At 39.2% G+C, this 20437-nt stretch overlaps 1 protein-coding gene across 1 annotated transcript in view; it reads right to left on the bottom strand.

Moving 5' to 3' along the window:
* The window catches only part of CSMD1 (CUB and Sushi multiple domains 1), a 1175554-nt gene that overhangs the window by 295177 nt on the left and 859940 nt on the right, over positions 1-20437 (bottom strand). Inside the window, exons 11-12 of the mRNA XM_063125095.1 lie at positions 18736-18839; positions 16404-16516 (exon numbers count right to left, since the gene is read on the bottom strand). Coding sequence (XP_062981165.1) covers positions 16404-16516; positions 18736-18839 — 217 coding nt within the window. The remainder of the gene's footprint in view (positions 1-16403; positions 16517-18735; positions 18840-20437) is intronic.

Here is a 20437-nt window from a genome sequence, read left to right as displayed (position 1 = left end):
AGGACAACAAAGATAGCTAGCACCATGGAAAACAAGTCCTTTGAGAAAATGTTGAAGGAATGTTGTGCTTACTCTGGAAAAGAGATGATGGAGGGGGAACATGATAACATTCTTCAGATACCTGAAGTGCTGTCTCAGGCATGAGGGAGGAGACATGTTCTCAGCAGGATCCAAATGACAACAGCTTCCACTTGTAACCCTCCTGTGTTTTCCCACCACATATTCCACCTTTTTTCTTACCATAGAAAATCCGTTAAGGAAAAAAGATGGAACTGTTGCACAGTGCCTTCTGCTTGGTTGCGCTAGGAGCTCTCCGCTTGAAAGCACACTATGAGCATCATCACACAGGGGGAAATCACATCTGCTTACTGTTGCTTCTCCACCCACGTTTGTCCCTCATTACTTCCTCTTTTGAAAAAGGAAGGAAACAACGTGCCCATGGCCCATTCAGTGAGCCGTTTTGATCCTGCTGCTTCTCCTGCACACAGCAGGAGATAGCGGCAACTTCCGTCTTTCAAAATAAGTTGGACTTACTGGGGTGTAAGTAAAACACTCATCTGATGGAGCTCTATATTCAAACTCTTTTTGCAATAAGCAGCAGCTGAACAAGAACTACGTTCCTTCTCATAAATGGATATAGTTTGTACTAAGCTTCTCTCAGGTAGAATTTCATTTTTGCATTGAAGTTACAGCTAGCATAAAAAGCTGTTTGAATGAAGAATATCAAAATAATATGAAAAACAACAACACCCAGTCTCTGTTGTTTTGCTAACCTACTTAAACTGGCAATACAAACTTCATCCCCTCTAGGATTATTTTCTGTACTCATTCAATCTCAGGCTCCTTTTGATCTAAGTGATTATAACTGTGTGAACTTTATGGAGTTTGAGAATAGGCTACAAAGTTCTTCAGTTCAGATTTAACATCAGCTTCCTCTGGTTTGCCAAGAATATTAACATAAATCCCATTCAATTGTTTCCAGCTTTCATGTACACTGCTTGGCAGTTCAGGCAAAAAGACCTTTTTATCTTGTTTGTAAACCAGCAATATTTGCCATCTTTGGGGCTTATTATCTTCTCACTGTAAATAGAATGACAAGATTAAACTCCCCCACAAACTGGGATGAGGTGATCATACACTTTGAATTTAATCAAAGTCATTCTCCGCCACAGTGTTTTCTTTCAAGGGAAGAATTGTGGCAGTTGGGGGAGGGGGGGAAATAATACAAAAGTTACAAATAAAGAAGAATACAAGCAATGATAGTCACAATGAACATTACATTCAAAGTTTGGGAATTTCTAGACAAAAAGCCTTTGTATTTTATTACTCAGTAAAAACATATGACAGACAAAAATAGTATGCCTATAACAAGCTTTTGCAATACAATTAAGGTTTCATACTTTTTGGACCAATGTTTTAGTGTAAAATGATCCACCTTTGCATTTTAAGGCATTGTGGTTATAAATATGTCTGAATGGATGGAGAAAGAAGCCCCTTTCACATGTTACATTGAATGTGTGTATGGATTGGGGAGAAGCTACAAAGCAGGGTCACAGCTGTTGACCCCAACGTGGGAGCATGTTTGGGCAAGGATGTGAAAGAGACTATGGGCATGTCTAGGGGGAGCGATATCCCAGGGATCATCCTGGGATTGTCCCTATGTATCCACATGACACACAGGACATCCTGGGAGCAGGGAGGGACGATCCCTCCCTTTTCCCAGGATATCATTCTACCCTTCAATTTCGATTTTTCCCACAGTCTCAGGATGTGTGGGAAAACCACAGGATGTGTGGCCTGCCATCATGGTTTTGTCCCGGCTCCTCGTGAATAAACATGAGGAGCTGGGACCAGGGCATGGGGAAAGGAGCTCTGTGCCCATTGGGGGTGGGATGGGGGGAGCTCGAGGTTTTTTTTTCTTTTTAAAAAAACTTACTGTTTTTAACAAAAATGAAAATGGTGGGCGTGACGTCCTCTACCTCCTGGGACGTCGTACGCCATGTGTAGGCGAGGGGGACAATCTCACGATCATAAAATCGTGAGATCATCCCCCTTGTCTAGCCATGCCCATATTCTCTATCTTTGGGATGGGGAATACATGCAGACATGTAGATGGGACAGGATTGGGACCAGCTCACCCCTGTAGACACACTGGGTGCATTTATACAGCACAATAGTCAATGGTGGATTAACAGTCAACTCCACGGTTGATTATCTAGTATAATCACACAACATGATTATAATCAACTGTGGTGTAGGTTAAGGCCAGTGTTGAGTTGACTATTAGTCAACTGTGTTTGATTGACCCATCCCCTCCCTCCCTCCCTCTCCCTTCAGTCCTCCTGCTAGTATTCCATCAGCCATTGCTGCCGAGAAACTATCCTGCTACCTGGACTAGAGTGACAGCTGCCACTTGGCTGCTCTTGCCAGAGGACCCTGTAGTCAGCAAAAATAACCAACAATGTGTCATAAATAGTCAACGGTGCCCACCACACAATACAATAATCAACAGTCGTTCAAATAGTCAACTCTGCACACTGCTGGTTATTTACATTGGTTATTTCAGCCAAATAACCAACCACGGTGTGAGAAACCCCGGACAGATGACACAATAACCAAGCGTTGACTATTTTACCCACCGTTGTTTATTTAACCCACTGTTGGCTATCGTGTTATCTAAACCCAGTCATTCAGTGTAATTTTCATGCATCTAAGGTAACTGATGGATAGGATGAGCAGGTACAACCCCAAACCCAACTGTCACCACCAGGCATGGACTACATCTACATTGGTTGTCGATACAAAAGTATTTAAATACTTTCTGTACATTCAATCTTGTGGTGAATTAACTTTCACAAGCCTGAAGAAAACATACTTAAGAAAAGCAGTCACTGTTAACCAACTGTGTGCACAAAAGCCACTTTCCAAGTGTGGATTGCCATTGATGGATTGAGGCCCCCAGGAAATTTTTTAAACAAAATTCTGCAAAAATCAAGGAAGCTAACAAATGAAAAGCAAAGCAAAGGCTTGTGGTTATTCCAATTATACAGCATCTACAGTAATTGCATTTCTACAAATAAACAGTGATGTGAAAGCCAACTAAAGTATTGAATCAACACAGAAAGATGAAGAGTCTTGCAGGATCTTAAGGACTAACAGGTTTATTATGGCATAAGCTTTCAGATAATGAGTGTGGAGTTATCCTGTTGGGATGCAAAAACATGGGAACAAAAAATAAAGGTAAATGGTGGAATTAAATGGCAACGAAATGCAGAAAGTATAGTTCAATGAAAATTAAATTAGAACTGAAGTATATGCAAAATAGTTGTAGTGACCTTTCACAGCAGCAACAATTGGTGATCACACAATCATCTTAACATTACTAAGTGAATTAACATCTGCAATGCAACAGGATAATTTTTTGTTTCTAGAATTAAATTTCTTATTTGTGACTCAGTTATTTCACACTGGAGTTTTCTTTGAATTTCTTCAATTGGAAAATGGCAACTTGCCCCCGGCAAGGCTTCAACGGATTGGTTGTTGATTTTGCTGCATCAGGCTAACAGAGCTACTCCTGCGGAAGTTGATCAACACAGAGATGTTTGTCAAAGCCAAAAGCTTTGTAAGCAGCTAATCAGGTATTTGACAGCTCGAGTGTTACAGGGAAATGCCTGTTATTTCAGCATTTCTTTTCTGTTTCTTTGCACACTGGAAAATGCTAGGATCCCACAAGTACATATTTGTCTACAGAAGTGAAATGTTACAGCTACTCATTCCCCTCCTATCACACTCACTTTCAGCTCTGTCCAAATTATTTATAAGCACCACTGCAGTTCAAAATTTGATTCTTTTTTCTTTTTCTTTTTAAACTCTGCACAGCAGCACAAGAAATCTAATATATTAGACTTTGGAGAGCACTTCTTGTTGTGACAACTACTTTCCAGATCCTAATCAGACACACAAAAAATGTGGCTGCATTTCTCTGAAAGAATGTATGATTTTCTATTCTGCAATCATACAAGAGATTGAGGTGGTTGGGTGATTCTTGTGGGTAACTGACAGTATTTTGGCAGTGTTGTATTGAATTTCTATACCCCAAAGTAGGTTTTGGGAATACATTTAACAATGTTGGGAGGATCATTGTTAGAACTTATGCCTTGGGCAAACCTTAAGGAATAATAAGAGAATTCTTAAAACTACCATACTGAGCACCTATCCAAGTCTTTGTACAATCGTATTATTTTGTCCGTGGGTGGTAAAGGGAGCTCGGGCAAGCCCACAGCCAGTATCGCAGGACAATACTGTAAAGTAAAGTTGAATAGACATGATAGTGGAAGACAGATTTTTATCCAGTATGACAAACACTATGTCATAACGAGAACAGTATTAACACCCTGGTTATTATATGCACATTTGCGATATATGATTCAAGAACTTCTTCCAGTCTGACTATGAAATAATTCAGAAAGCAACGAAGAATCAGAGCCATTACTCAGATGCCTCTAGGTCCTGAAACTCCCATTGTAGGTGGGCCACTAGGGCCTAGGAGCAACATAGTCTTTGACTCTGGCTCCTGTAGATTCACCCATGACAAAAGGGGCATTGATTGCTTTTTCTTGTCATTGGGATGCTCCTGGAAAGGTGTGCCCCATTTGAGGCCTGTTTGGCTGTTCAATGATTTCCACCAAACCTCCAAAACAAAGGCCAAGAAGCTCAATGGGTGACTTGAAGCCAGTCACAGACCCAGCCTAACCTACTTCACAGGGTTGTTGTGAGGATAAAATGGAGAGGGGAAGGACTATATGACATGTCTTTAGCTCCTTTGCAAGAGGCAAAAATGCAGGATATAAACATGATGCATAAACAAAAGAACTCTACCCTACCCCTTTATTATTATTTTTGCCAGAGTTTGATAGCAACTCTATTCACATCTATGCAGAATCCACCACAGTGAAAACATCGTTTTTTGTATCATGTGTAATCTTTCCATTCTATATGCCTGCAATGCTATTGACATAAAAAATAAACTGATACGCAACCACACCTTTCAGCTTTCCCCTAATAATTCTAGCATTTCCTAATACTTTATGAATGCACTGCATGTTTCATTGTCATAGACTGTGATGCCCCTAATCTCTGCTCTCTCAAACTCACATGCTTCATTTAGTACACTAGAATGACAGAGCCATCTCAATCAGTTTCCTACACAGCAGGTCCTAATTTCACAAACATCCTGTTTATTGCAGTTCATTACCCTTCTTTGCAAGTAGTAATCTTTACTATATATTATAATGTTCCATGAACTTCCAGTTTGGAAAATGTCAAAATATAACTTTTTACTGAATCAATCTTCCTAGGAAACACCATTACACTTGCCTGCTAATATTAAAGTGAGCAATATTGTATGCAATTGAAACAGTATTTAATGTGAGAAAAAGGGCTGGCTTGCACACTACCTCAAACATGCAATTCTTGGTACATTGGCATTAGTAAATGCAAGCAAACTCATACACTTTTGTAAGTGTATTTATTTGTTACTTTTAAGCCACCTTTAAGAGTAGAAACCTCTCATCATGGCATACAAGATTTTAAAAACATACGAAGTATACAAAATGGCAATAAATAAATATACAATTTAGTACTATAAAGCATTATAAAAAAAACATTATACCAGTAAAACTTGCAGCCCACAAATTATAGGTAGCCTTCCTGAAGACCTGCAAAATGAAGGCTCTGATGAATCCCTGATGGAAGTTGATTCCAGAGATGTAGGGACACCATTGAAAAGGGCCTCTCCCTAGCCTAACCAGCATTGGCAATGGATAAATGAGAATGACCTCTGTTGATGGTCTCAAAGAGAGGGCACATTGGTATGGGAGAAGGGCAGTCCTGGGCAGCCCTACCCAGTGCCTGTTTTGCATTCTCTTCCCCTCCTTATCGCTTTACTATGATTTTAATAGAATGTAAGCCTATGCGGCAGGGTCCTGCTATTTACTGTCTTACTCTGTACAGCACCATGTACATAGATGGTGCTATATAAATAAATAAATAAATAATAATAATAATAATAATAATAATAATAATAATAAAGTAAAATTAACCATTTAAGGTTAACACCAGCACTTTAAATTTGGCTTGGAAATTCAGCATCAACCAATGCAGCTGACACAGTATCAGCCCCCACTAATATCTGAGAAGCTGCATTCTGCACCAATTGAAATTTCTGAACTATCTTCAAAAGCAGCCCCACATAGAGCACATGAGAGGAGTCAAGCCATGATGACATCAGAGCAGAAACGACCAAGGCTAGATCCCTTTCTTCATATAGAGTTGCAGTTGGCATACCAGCCTAAGCTGGTAAAAAAAACAAGCTGTTGCGTACTTTGCAGTAAAGACAGATAGTGTGCGGAGTTCTCCCCCTCAATATGAATAATACCAGCTTGGTTTAATTAGCTCACTAGTGGAACAGGAAGGCAATGTAAAAGTACGGTTATTTGAGAATGCACTGTGCAACAGGTGGAGGTGTTGTCATATGAAATGAACTGCTGTCACAGTGTGAAACTAACAGCTGTAGATTGAAGGGGCTGCTAATTCCACAGCTGGGGAACACAACCTTGAATAACAAAGAAATGAGGACTTACAAAGCTATTCTTCAGCACATCTTCCACTCTTCAAACCCACCAAACTTTGTGTATAACCTTCTGAAGCATTCCCTCTTGATCTCGCCTGTGATCATATGCTTTCATAAGGGAGAAAATTTGGCGAGGCTGAAGCCTGAAAGTCAGGCAGCCTGAGAACCCTAGACCCAGGAAAAGAATCTGAGGAACCTCAAAAGGTCTCCAAAGCATTGCTATGAGAAGCCTTTTACATCCCCTGCCTTCCAAGCACAGGATTATGCCTATAATGCCAGAAAGTGCAACACCCCCAATTCAGCCCATCAATCAACCTGGAGAAAGTTCACAGAGGGGAGAAGGAGTGCTGTGCTCCACAGCAGAAGCCTGTGCGCTTAAGGACTTCCACTTCTCAAGGAAGGTGCAGAAATGAAATGGATGCTCTCGATTTCAGGCATAAAAGGCTTTAATCCATTCCCAGACATGATTGGAGCAAGCTGCTCACTAGGAGCGCTCCGTGCTGCACAGACCATCATGCCCTATATGAGAACCAAGACAAGGCATTTTCATAGGATTGGCATTCGAGGAAAATAGAAGTTCTCATGATGGTTTCACACGACCCACGCGTCTTATTTAATGGCACCTTCACAACACAACCAAGCTGTGAGCCTTTGCCGCTTACTCGTTGCCCTTTTCTTACTTTAAAATGTAAAATACAAGTAACTATTCAAAAGTGTTTTCTTTAGAAGTCCACTTTCTTGAGGAATCCATTGACCTTAAATTATGTTCACTTATCACAGTCTATAGATCTATTTGTGAGTTTTCTAAGGAAAGTATTCTTAATGAAAATACCAAGGCCTAGAGAACAAGGAGTGATGTATCAGTCACTCTCATCTCATTTAGTCAAATCATTCAATGCCGCTCCCACTGCAAGACTGGCTACTAAAGGTAGCGTGATTTGGAAATGAAAAGGCAAGAGAACAACTGGGGAGGCAATATGAAAAGCTGATGTATTACATATTTGAAGTATAGTATTTGATTTTTATCATCAGAATGTAGGTGTCACACATCAAAAAGCTTGAAAGACTGAAGGGCAAACTAATTTTCCTTGCTCACTCTTCCTAGTGAAAAAAGAAGACGACCATCACAATTGTAGGAATTTAACATAATATTGTTCAAGGAAAAAAGCGCATAAAAAGCCCATCTCTTCTTCACTTGCTGTGATAAGTCTTACCTTGAAGTGCCATTTGTAAGAGGATTTTTTACCAAAGGATGGAAGAAATTGAGAAAAATATCTAAACAGCCCGTTTCATGTGGGCATGAGCTCTCCTTGTTCAATTCATTCAATCTTTTGATTGTTTAATCAGAAATAAATTCCATTGTATTCAACCGGACTTATAAATAAGTGTGCACAGAACTACAGCCTTAATATTCTCCATTTTCTTCTTAAATACTTTCAATTTTTAGTTTGTTTAATTGTTCATTTATTCACCTAAGGGTGGATCCAATGCATGTTTAGGCATAAAAAAGTCATAACCTCACAGCATGCCCCAGCCCCACACATTCGTAAGACTGCACCCTAAATATATTTTACATTAACTGATGCATACTTAGCAATCTCTAAAATGTCTTGATTCACCAATATAAGGGACAGCTGAACAATACAAGAATTTGATTAGTATAACATACACTTCTTTTACATTCTAGGTATTAGTGTAGATGGATAAATAATTTATCCAAATCTTTTTTTTTTTTTTGCATGTGTATACTGATAAGTCTAAGACATCTATTGTCCACATTAATCTGCAAATCAAAAAGAAATTACATGCAAAAAAATCACATTTAGTGAGGGTTAGACAGGGGAGGCAACAAACACGTCTGTTCATCAAAAGATGGAGTTTGTTTTCAATATAATGGAATTATAATGTTCAAGATGAATTTCAGACCTATACATTATTAGGATTAAAGTGATTTTTCCTTTTTTCCTTTTTTGTACATTTCATCATGAATTGGTGTTATGAAATATTGCCTTACTTATATTATGGAAATTTCTAAATTCAAGTTTCTTTGCAATATGTAGAGATCGAATACATTCTACTTTAAAATTTCAACATCTATTTTAATAACTTTGGGTGAAACCCAGAAGTGTTTGCCTGTGAATAGAACGGACATCGTCAGGGCCAGAGTCAAAGGTAGGGGAGGGTTGTGCACCTACTAAAGGCCTCCTGGAGTCTCATCAAGGCTTAAGTAGTGCTTTCAATCCTCCCTTCTCCAAAGAAATATAGTGGACAGAGAATACATAAAAAATACTCCTTTTGACCAGCTACCGATTGTGAAATTTGAAAGTTTTCTTTACAAGATAGTTCTGTATGAATTTTGACAAACAGAATCAATAAAAAATAAAATAGATATCGACAGAATACATTTGGTTCAAAGTTTTAATAGCTCTGGGATGGTTCCCCCCGCCGGGTACATTATACTCTTTATAGTAGTTAAGTGCTGTTTGCGAGAGAAGGAGGCAAGACAATAAAGGGATGACACAACTGCATGGACTGAAAACTGGGCCACTTTTATTAAATTAGATCTGCAAAGGGGGATCTCTGGGCGGCTACTCCCCTATGCTAGCACTAGCCTAGTGGAAAGCACCACAGGGTAATATTGCCCAGTAACGCCCCTCCACCAGCCAGTGGCACCAAGCCCTGCCCATGCCAGGGCTTGCAGGTACATCCCTTTCTTCCTCCTCCACACCTGTAATGCCCCTCCCCCACAGTCAGGCAAGCCAAATATGGGGTCAGGCATTTCTAGAAACTTGTTTAGTTTTTATGCCTTTGTTTTAAATATTGCTGGTTTTGCCTGTTTTCTGACTTGAGTTCCGTTACAGGGAAATTGGTGAGATCAAATCTTTTAAAGCTAAATTAAACTAAATTAAACGTTCTAATAACAATAACATTTTTTTATCTTCTGTAGGTTTTAATTAATACACAAGCCCAAAGAAGACTCTTGCAAAGTTTTAAGCAACTACAGGCAATTCATAACTGCATGTTTAGCTTTTCTGTGTATTAGGCAAGATCAGCCTTCCCCAGCCTGTTGCCCTCTTGATGTTTTGGATTCCATGGCCAAGGGTCAGGAATCCTGTGAGTAGTGGTTGAAGACATCTGGAGGCCACTAGTTTGGGGAAGGCCAGGTTAGATGTTCAAAAGCAGCAACCCTGCATCACTGCCTCCTTCTCTCTTGGCAGAGTCTGGTAATACAAAAGAGCATAATGTGACATCATCATGATGTCACTTTCTCAAGCTCCACAAAAAATGACTAATACAATTGAGTAGGGGTGGATGAGCTCACAATATGATCTTGCCATGTTTAGAGATGTGTATGCCCAGGAAAAAAATGGATTTGGGGGAGGGAATGGGATTTCTGCCCCCAGAACCATTTTTGTGTTCTACCCCCTTCACAATGGAAAATTTGAACAACTTTGGATAACAAAATATTTTCTTTTAAAATTTAAGACAAAATATTTATATATTGTTATCAACCTTTTATTCCCCCAAAATGATTTTTAAATACTGTGTGCATTCCTGACAGTAAGCGTGCATTCTTGACCATTTAGGTTGTGTTCTGTAGAGTCCTGTGTTTCTTATGCTGTAGAAGTCATTTAACATAATTCTAATCTATTCAGACAAATTGACTGCATTTACCATTAAATTTTAAAAAATACAATGATAATTTATTTATTTTATTTATTTATTTATTAAATTTTTATACCGCCCAATAGCCAAAGCTATTTGCTATTTTATGAGCAAACCAAGGTATCAGCCTAGTGTTTTGAACTATATTGCTGAGCATCCCTGACCATTGGCCATGCTGCCAGAGGCTGATGGAACCTGAAATTCAAAATATCTGGAGAGCACCAGCTTGGGGAAAGCTATCTTAAAACAACAAAGTGACTTTAGATCTGTAAAAGAGCACTAAAACAAATATTATTTATTTTTCAATTTTCCCGACATTTCAGTTTTCCAGTTTTCTGGGGGAAAATATTTTCCCGTGGCCTCAAAATTTCCAGAAATTTTACATCTCTAGTTATGACATACATTTTATATGACTAAGTAGTATTGGGAAGAAAAGAGGATAAGATGGTGGTGCTGTTCTCAGCTTTAGCCACACATATATCTTTAGATCTAAGTGTTAGTATATGACAGTAAAAGCATACATTTCCTAGAGGGTTGATGTGTTAAGAGTCTTCTGGCAGCTTCAAGACTAAAAAAAAAATCTGCAAATACCTTTCATGGACTATACCCCACTTCATCTAATTTCATGAGATGCTAGAATAGGTACAATGCATCTGTCAAAAAGGCAGAAACACTGAGATTCTAAACAAAGGGCTCTCATTGAATTTTAAATGGCTGTGAAATTAAACAAACAAAATAACACTGACCCATAGAAAGGATAAGTAAAAAATAAAATAAAAGATGTTTTCATAAACCAAGGATCTCTAGCAAGACAAATGAAGTAAATAAACCTAACACGAAAGTTAAATTACGTAAACTTTGCATCTAGGTCATAATATGTTGCTAGGGTTATTATTAACATTATAGTCATTATAGTCAACACTAAAATAATATTTCAATTCCTGTTTTGTGCTTAAAGTCCCATGTTAACCAAGTACAATGTTGCTCTCATCCTTTGAAAGAAGTGTTAGGACAAAAGGATCCATAAAATATAGAGTAACAGAGATAAAAAAAGAGTCTCAATTTGTAACAAACTTCATTTGGAATATCTCATCCTTTAGTGAGCTGTTGGACTGACACGCACTTATATCACCTTACAGAGCCATGTTAATCCTTTAATTAAATTTTAATTAGCATTAAACCTGTTGGCCAGTGGGCTAAAAATAAATTGCTTTGGTGTCAAGCAGTTAACCTAGTTTAAATCATGTGTAAAATTGCATTTTTTTAAAGAGAGTAACAAAAACTAAATCATCAAGGCTGCAAAACAAAGATTTTTAAGTAACTAAAGCATATGTACAATATCAGAGCAGAGATGGGCATATCATGTTTCTAGATTGTGCTTCAACTTTTAACAGACTGGGCCCACCATGTGAGCACTGGAATGAATGTGCAAGCATAAGCCTGCCTGGATCACGCTGGTTGGGTTTACTTATGTGAAACTGGATTTTACTTATGTGACATGGTGCTGTCTTTGAGCAGTGACTAGAGCATAAATTCAGAAGGAGAGGCATCCAAAGGTCCTGAGGCTCAGTCAGCACTAGGCCCCAGTGGTGCAAGTGTCAAGTGCTGACCTGGACATCACTCCAGAGGCTAGTCACCCAGAGCTCCCTGAATGCAACACGCCTGAACCAGAACCCCCCTTAGGCAGTATCCCCAGGATAGAATCCCTCAAGGAGCCACTATCCTCACTCCTCAAGGATGTCCTGGTCTCCATTCATCACTTCAAGAAGGCAACAATGTGCCTGGCAAGACATAACTAAGTGGTGACAGAGTGAAAGTCTTTAAACAAGAGCATTGCCCTTGAAATATCTCCATCTATCTCAGAGAAAGCAGAGCTTGTGATAGGAAACCTGGGGCTCATCTACACCTAAGGGTATAGCAGGAGGGAGGGGGAAGGATTGTGGACTTACCTGCTTCCACAAACCTCTCCCAGTGTCTATATGGCCATGCAACATCCCAGAAGGGAAGAGGAATGTCATGGCTACCTTTTTTTTAATGAAGAAGAGCTGGTTGCGCAATTGCGCTCCAGCGCCTGAAAGTTTTCTTTTATAAAAAACAACAACTTTGAACTGTTCCTCTAGCAAAGTCTAGACAAATAAAACAAAAACCAAAATTAACATTTTAATTATCACAGCAATTAACTGCTAGAATGTTCTAAGTAATGCAATGGATTCTGAAAACTAAACATTAGAGCAAAATAATACTTTAAATCCTTGCTCCCATCGGGACCCTCCACAAAATTATTAGTGTATACCAAATCTGGGCTGTGCTTTGCTGAATACTTCATCACAATATGTTCGACAATCCTGGATATATGGGAGTATTCCTTGGATTACAAACTACGTAAAAGGGTCAGATTTCTCTTTAGCAAGTCCTAAATAAGCCCTCAAAAATCTTTCTAACTCATCCTTCATTGTGAATTTAGCAGTGTACATTTGTCACACAGTGACCCTGTTCAGACGACACACTAAGCCACGGTGGTTAAGCATTTTGAGCTAAACATTATGGCTTAGCGTGTCGTATGAACCATGACTTAGCATATCATGTGACTCATTCCTAACCATGGTGGCTACATAAACATAGTTTAAACACGTTGACAAACCCTTTGTTGCAAAGAGGTTAGTGGCCTAACCATGGCTTAGTGCGTTGTCTGAACAGGCCCATTCTAGGAACATAAGTAGCTGTCCTATACTGAGGTCAGACCATTGGCTCATCTACCCCAGTAATGTTGACACTGTCTGGCAGCAGTGGCTCCCCCTTCTTGGAGATGCCAGGGAATGAAGTTGGGACCTTCTGTATGTAAAGCAGGTGCTCTACCATGGAGTAAATCAGATACTGTTATACTTTTAGCAACAGAACTCAAAAAAGTTAACATAATTTTGTTTAAGGTTAGATGAAATTGCTTTCTGATTCTTCTTATTAAAATCAGGAAAATTGACAAAGCTAAATATAATAAAACTCATTTCACTGTCAAAAATGAATTTGTGTGCCAGTGTCGCAACTATGAGCCATCTTACGCAAAGCATTCTTTAGCTATGAGTCTAAAAATAGGCTCGCTTTTTGCTACACGGTAGCACAGCACGAAGGAAATCTACTTTAATTTACCCCCTGCTGCTACTTAAATAGCTATGGCAAATTATACAAAACACGATTTGTAGAAATACATTTTATCAACAGGTGCAATGGATTTGGAATCTGACAGCTCAAAAGGAGTTTTTATTGACAGAAGTGACTAAAATTCTACAGCTATTTGTCTCCCCCTCCGTTCTTGTAGGATGATACTGTATTTACAATGTGCTGAAGCAAGTTTCTTCCTTCCTTCCTTCCTTTTTCAATCTCTCTTTCTTTCTTCTTTTAAGTAAACAAGAATGCACGTCCGAATTTCTTTTTATATTCCATGAAATGTTAATGCGGTTTATGACCTAATAAATGACAGACTTTTCAGTCTAGCATTACAGACTATAGAAATTTAAATACCTGCTCCTAAAACCTTTTACATTAGAGGACAGATGAGCATTGAGCAACAAGCACACAGAGATAACACACAACATACAGATATACATAGAACTCCCAACCAATATTAAGCGGTTGAGTCTGATTAAGCAGAAGGGCTAAATTTTATTTGCAAAAAAGGTTTAGCCTCTACATCATATCCTTGAAGAACCTCTTCCTGCAAACTGGGCTTCTGTTCTGGGCCCCGAAACTTCGCAATATGGGATTAAACAGCAGTAAATAGTGGCTAACGATGGGGCTCTCTAAGGCCATGGCTAGACCAGGCCTATATCCCAGGATTGTCCCGGGATCATCCCCGTGCATCCAAATGACACACAGGGGATCCCGGGAGCAGGAGTAATTACTCCATTTGGCTGGAGTAATCCCTAGGTCTAGCTAAGGCCTATGTAATTTCCCCCCTCTTCTGTAGTGCTGTGCAACTACAAAGCTACAGACTGCTGAGTCTTGGCATTTAATGCACATTATCTACTGTACGTTGGTTCACCAATGATGTCTGACTGTTGCCAAGTCTACTACTGATTGTATCCTGGTTGTGCTTTTATATTGTATTTTATATCATGTTTTTATACTGTTTGTTTTATACTTTGAATGGTTTTAATTTTTGTGAACCGCCCAGAGAGCTTCGACTATTGGGAAGTATAAAAATGCAATAAATAAATACTATTTGCAAACACTCACCTGGGTCCTGCCTACCACCCTGCACTCACTCAAGGCTCACTGGAACTGTGCAGCTTTGAAAGAGCAAGGCAGAAAAGCCAAAATGGGAAGTCCTACATCACTGATGGAGTTGGGATCTGCTCCCAAAGTATGCCCATCAGCCTAAACCACAGTCACCCCACCAATGAAACATGTACTGGAGAACCGCAGCAACGAAGCACCAAAGTAAAAATTTATGCTAACATGCCACCGCAAAAATGTAAAGCTTCGAGAGGAAACCACAATGTGGCTGCAAATTGGCAGCTATGTCGTGTGTCCAAAGGTGTGCAAATTCACAATCATAGTGGAGTATATCCCATGTAGTTATGCCCATAGAGTGTGTTACAGTAGTCCAAATGGGATGTAACTAAGAAATGCATGACTGTGGCCATATCAGACGTCTTTAGAAATGAGCAAAGTTGGTGTACTGGTCTCAGCTGTGCACTCCTGGCTACCGCCGAGACCTGGGAATCTAGATTCAGAGCTGAGTCCAAGAGTATGCCAAACTTTCAGGAGGAGTGAAACCCTATCCAGCTCTCTATATCCTGATCTGCTTTTTGACTGAGTAAAAACACTTCTGTCTTGTCTGGATTAAGGCCCTTTCTACACCTAAGGATTATCCCAGGCAGATCATCCCTGCCTGCTCCCAGGATCCCCTGTGTGCCATTTGGATGCACAGGGATGATCCCGGGACGATCCCAGGGAAAAAGGCAGGTGTAGAAACGGCCAAAGCTTCAGTTTTTTGCCCTTATCCAGTCCATTACCAGCATCGGGCATTGATTTAGAACCAGAACAGCTTCCTTGGATTTAGATGGAAAAGAGAGACAGAGTTGGTGTCATCAGCACCATTAGCTATTAATAAATGTACCCTTTGTTTGATATCTAGGTAAGAAAATAAGTTAGCAGAACAAAAGCTGCCTTGAAAGTGAATGAAAATATACTAATTAGGAATATTTAGCATACTCCAAATGGCCTTTTCAGCTCCCGCACCCCCTTTTTTGTCCTTTGGAAACCTGCCTCAACATGGTTCGGCCAAGTTGCTAATATGTGACCAGATAATGCAAACCAGCCAGCAAAAGAGCAGTGCACTTCAAAGGTAGTAGAAATGCAGTTTTAGTATAACAATATCACAAAACTAAGATTAGCTCAAAGGTAGCTAAACTACATAAGAAGGCTGCTGTTAATACATGACGTTTGTAGTATGGAGCTTTGTTCATGAACCTTCCAAAGGTACAGCAGTATGCCCGTGGGAGCTTTTGCTTTTAAGCAAATGCAGTTTATCCCTTTGCTTTTTCTAAAAGGGCAAATTCTTCTTACCTTAAGAGTGAGGTGCAGCCTTATCAGGCTTTACACCTGGCGACTAGGGCTCTGTGTACACAATTTCTCCATCCTTTTTTAGCAAGCAAATTCTTAGAATCAATAAAACAACCGTATCATACTACACCCTTTCCTACATGCTTTTTATAAACAGTTCTATTTCTGATATCCTGTGGGTGGGTGGGGTGGAACTAGCCAATACAGCCTTAATCCTGCATGACTCAATAAGAACAGAAGAGAACATTTAGCATGTAGGCTCCTTTTTGACGTACACATGTCAAAAAACACATGTTTTTTGACAGTGGATTGGAATGATGATGATGATGATGATGATGATGATGATGATGATAAAAATCACAGATTGATATGGAAATTACACAGAATGGACTTACATGTCAACCTGACATGGACCGGAGATAGACTGAATCATACATCCATCATCTCACAAAACAGCATTGCTTGTAAACTCACTCACTTCCAGCACAGACCATTGTGTATTCTGTTAGAGTGATCTCATTGATTAATTCAAGCTGAGATTTACCTTGATAAACAGCTTTAAATCCAGGTGAACCTATGCTGTCATCAGACTGCAAATGGAGCCACATCTGGTTGCTCATGCTCACAATAAGATCAGGAACACTAGAGCCTGTCAGCCTGGGGATAACAAAAACAGTAGAGTTATGTACCGGTTTTGCCATGTAATATCTGGATTATGAACCACAACCTCTATCCTTGAGTTATGAACCGCATCCTCTATCCTTGAACAATTACTCCACAGTAACCATTGTTTTCAGAGAGAAATGTTGAACAAATCCAAACTAGGACAAAAATAGTAACTAAGATTTTAAGCAAAAACTGTAAATTATCCTGGGATTGAAACTCACATTAGATTCTGTTCTGTTTACATGTTGAGAGGTAAATCAGAGGCTCATAACCTGAATCCAAGAGAATTACTGGGGTTTTACTGATGAAACCACAACATTCTTTCATGTCAAGAGAGGAATAGAAAATACATATTTGTCCTTCTATAAAGCCTTTGCAGGTTCTTGTCTTTTTATGTTATATGGACTTTCTCTATGGAATTCATGACACACTTGCCATATAGCAACCTACTCCAGCACACATTTATTATATACATACATATGGTGCAAAAAGAGCCCCAACAAAGTTCCACTAAGAGGAAAGTCATTCTCTCTGCCCTGAAAAAAAAAAAAAAGATCAACAGTATAATCCCTAAGTATCAGTGCAACCCCCACAGAAGTAATTTGCTACTGAAGATAATTGGGGTAATTTACTGCTCTTTGAAAGGGTAGATGTAAAAGCCATCAGGCCAAATCCCAGATTAGCCTTGAAATTCATAGAGTGTCCTTGGAATGTCACTGTCCTTCAACTCAACCTATTCCAAAACATGAATGCAAATGTAAAAGAGAATCATAAAGAATTCAGTGCACTGAAAATTACAATATAATGCTAAATTAGAAATAGGAATAATATTTATTTAGTTATTTATTTGAAGTATGTTTATGCTGTGCTTGGAGGACATGATCTTAAAGGCTCGCATTATATACAGTCAATGGAAGTTCTTCTTACTAAAAGGTAGCCTTTACCATAAAATCTTCTACAATCTCAGGGGTTGAAATAATCAAACTGTGCAAATACATGCACTGAGAAAGAGGCAACATAACGTATACTTTGCCACTGGGTTAAGCTCAGCTTCCTCCTTTTTTCAGAAAGCTGGTAACAGATGCACTAACTGGTGAATTGAGCATTGATTCAATCAATTGTTTTGCTGCACCCCACATGTCATGCATATTATTGCATATTAATTTAATTGAATGTTCATTTCTGAGCTTATTTAAAACACACACACACAGTTCTTTCAAAGTTGAAAAAATGTTCAGAGAGAGAGAAGTGTCTTTGCTATGTCATCGGAAGCCAACGAATCAGCCCCATGGAGAGATGACTTGGGCTGCAAACGAAAAGACCACCTTTTTCCTGAACTTAATCCTTTAAAAGCTACTGTACATCTGAATGACTTGGAGTGAATACAACAACACACACGTCTGCATTGGTTCATCACTCAAATTCTGAACATCTGGATACACCCAACCTTTGGGGCTGTCTTCATGGCGGCAGGCTGGTGCCACCTCTTTCCTCAACCTCATGCTTTCCCTCTCTCGGGGCATTGTTGTGTAATCCCAAAGCCGTGGAGGGAGCGTTGGGTTTCTGGGCGGCCATCCAGGTCCCAGAGCCTCCCTTGCCCTCTTCCTGGTGGAAGGTGACCAATTACTGGCCACCTTCCACCAGGCTACACCCCTGGGTAGGCCCCAGATTGGCTGCAGAGTGATGTTATATGGTGGAAGTGCTGTGTTGACGTCACTCCCTTTGAAAAGTTGGGGTAAATACCCAACTTTTTCAAATCGGAGCATTGCAGGGAAGTCCTGCGGTGGCTGCAAAGCTGCACCTGCATCATCTAACCAATGGGCACAGATCCACAGCCACCCTGGGGCTTTCCCCACATGTAGACAGCCCCTTCCTTTCTTGCTGGTCTCAGCAGCAGGGCTGGAAAGTGGTTAAAAATACAGCAGGATTGCACCCATGCCCAAAACCTGATCTGTACAATATTCAAAAATGTTTGCATTATGTGTAATTTGCTCTCGATTTTTCAGATTATGTTTGATCCCAGAGATATGTTCCTCCTCTCCATACACTTTCTGTGTAGTTTTTGGACTGGAAACGTACCACTTACCTGTAAGGTAAAAAAACAAAATGAAAGTAAAAAGTGAAGTGAGAACCCTCCTCTGGACCATGAATTCTAAGGAGTGAAAAAACAAAAAGGGGAAGGCAGAGGGGACAAGTAATGTCATACTTACACATACAACACTGTTCTGGTATCTCCCACTTTTCCAGCATCTCCAACTGTAAGGGTGTCATATCCTCTTTCCAGCTCAAATTCTTCAAAGGCAAGCTTAATGACCTAGTAGAATTAAAAAGGTACACATTTGTCAATTGAGTATATTTTAAAATAATAATAATTGCAAGAGTGATTTGCAACGTGGTATACCTTTGAGCAAGCTTAGCATATGTGCAGTGCATTTCTCTTGATATCTACGCTGCAGCAAGACATATTGACTTCAATGGGACTTACTCCCAGGTAAGGGTGGGCAGGATTGCAGTGTTATTTACTATAGCAGTGTTTAAGGCCTGAAGACTTTAATATTTGTAATCATATGGAATTAATAATAAAAGTCAATACAGAGAAATGTATTTATCTCCAAGAAGTCCTCTTGAAAATTACTGGTTTAGGGATGCAAGACAACACCCAACATTTATGCAACTTCAGAGTTGTAAAAATGGTATACCACTATGTGGGGAGGTGAAAAATAAAAACTACTCATTTTATACATAAAATTATTTTCCATTTTAAAATGAAAACATGAATGACGTCATAGTATAATACAATATGTTATAGTGAAAGAGGGGAAGATATATAGAAACGTTGCAACGCAAAACAGATGTATTCCAACAATACATCTACACATTGTCAGGGTCTGATACAAACCTGTAAAATGTCTTCTGTTCCCCCCAAACATCCCTTGTTACCTTTTCAAAAAATGACTACTGATTGGTAGACTCTTTTTTTATATAGTTTCTGGTGATTATGGTCATTAGGTTTCTGACTGCTTGCATTTATAACCACGCATGACAATATATATATTAATTCATTTTTGCTTTTTTCCAAATTTTGCAATGCAGTTCTTGATTATTATTATTTTAAAAAAAATTGCATACAATGGCCCTGTTCTGACATAACATTGGGAAGGGTGGTTAGGCTCCCACCACACGTGTACCAACCACCTTGCCTAACCACCCTCCACCCTTCTTGAGCACGTGCAGCTTCTCCTTGCACTACTGTGGGGTACGGGAGTAGCCACGCTCCTGTAAGTGCCTGGAGAACCATGGGAAGAGATTTGAATTGAGCAGCATGTTGTTGCTGTTTTCCATTTTATGGGTGGAAGGGGCAGATATTCTTAGGTAGGATTTTTGTTTATTTTTCTTAGTGGACCAAAGCCACTTTAAAAATATAAACAAAACACCAGTTTCTCAGTTGGTTACCAACCCTGCTATCCAGACTCATCGTTCAAATAAAAAAATCTAACGTGGTACATTTTAAGAACTGGTTTAAAAGATGTCCAGAGCCACAGAACTTGTACAGAGATAGAGTGAGTATTTACAGTTTGGGATGAAGAGGGTAAATATATAGAAAGATATAGGGAAACAATTTTAATAGTATCCAAACATGCCATTTGTATGACAGTGGAACAAATATAAAAGAAATAATTAAAACAGCAAATCTTATTCAAATTCATTTTGACTGAATGCCAGAGTTTGACTTCAGTGATTTATTACATATGAGCATTTTACAGTCTGCATTTGTAAACCTCCTATATTCAGCCTTAATTACTATTAACCATAAGGAAATACCATAAAGGTTGAATAATACATATTTACACCCTCTCATGACCCTAGGATTAATATGAAAGGATTAACATGATTCTTTTTTTATAATACAAC

The sequence above is a fragment of the Elgaria multicarinata genome, chromosome 4, assembly GCF_023053635.1.
Source record: "Elgaria multicarinata webbii isolate HBS135686 ecotype San Diego chromosome 4, rElgMul1.1.pri, whole genome shotgun sequence".
Taxonomy (NCBI): Eukaryota; Metazoa; Chordata; class Lepidosauria; order Squamata; family Anguidae; genus Elgaria; species Elgaria multicarinata.
Note: the sequence above shows the minus strand (reverse complement) of the source record. Positions and strands in the feature narration are given on the sequence as shown.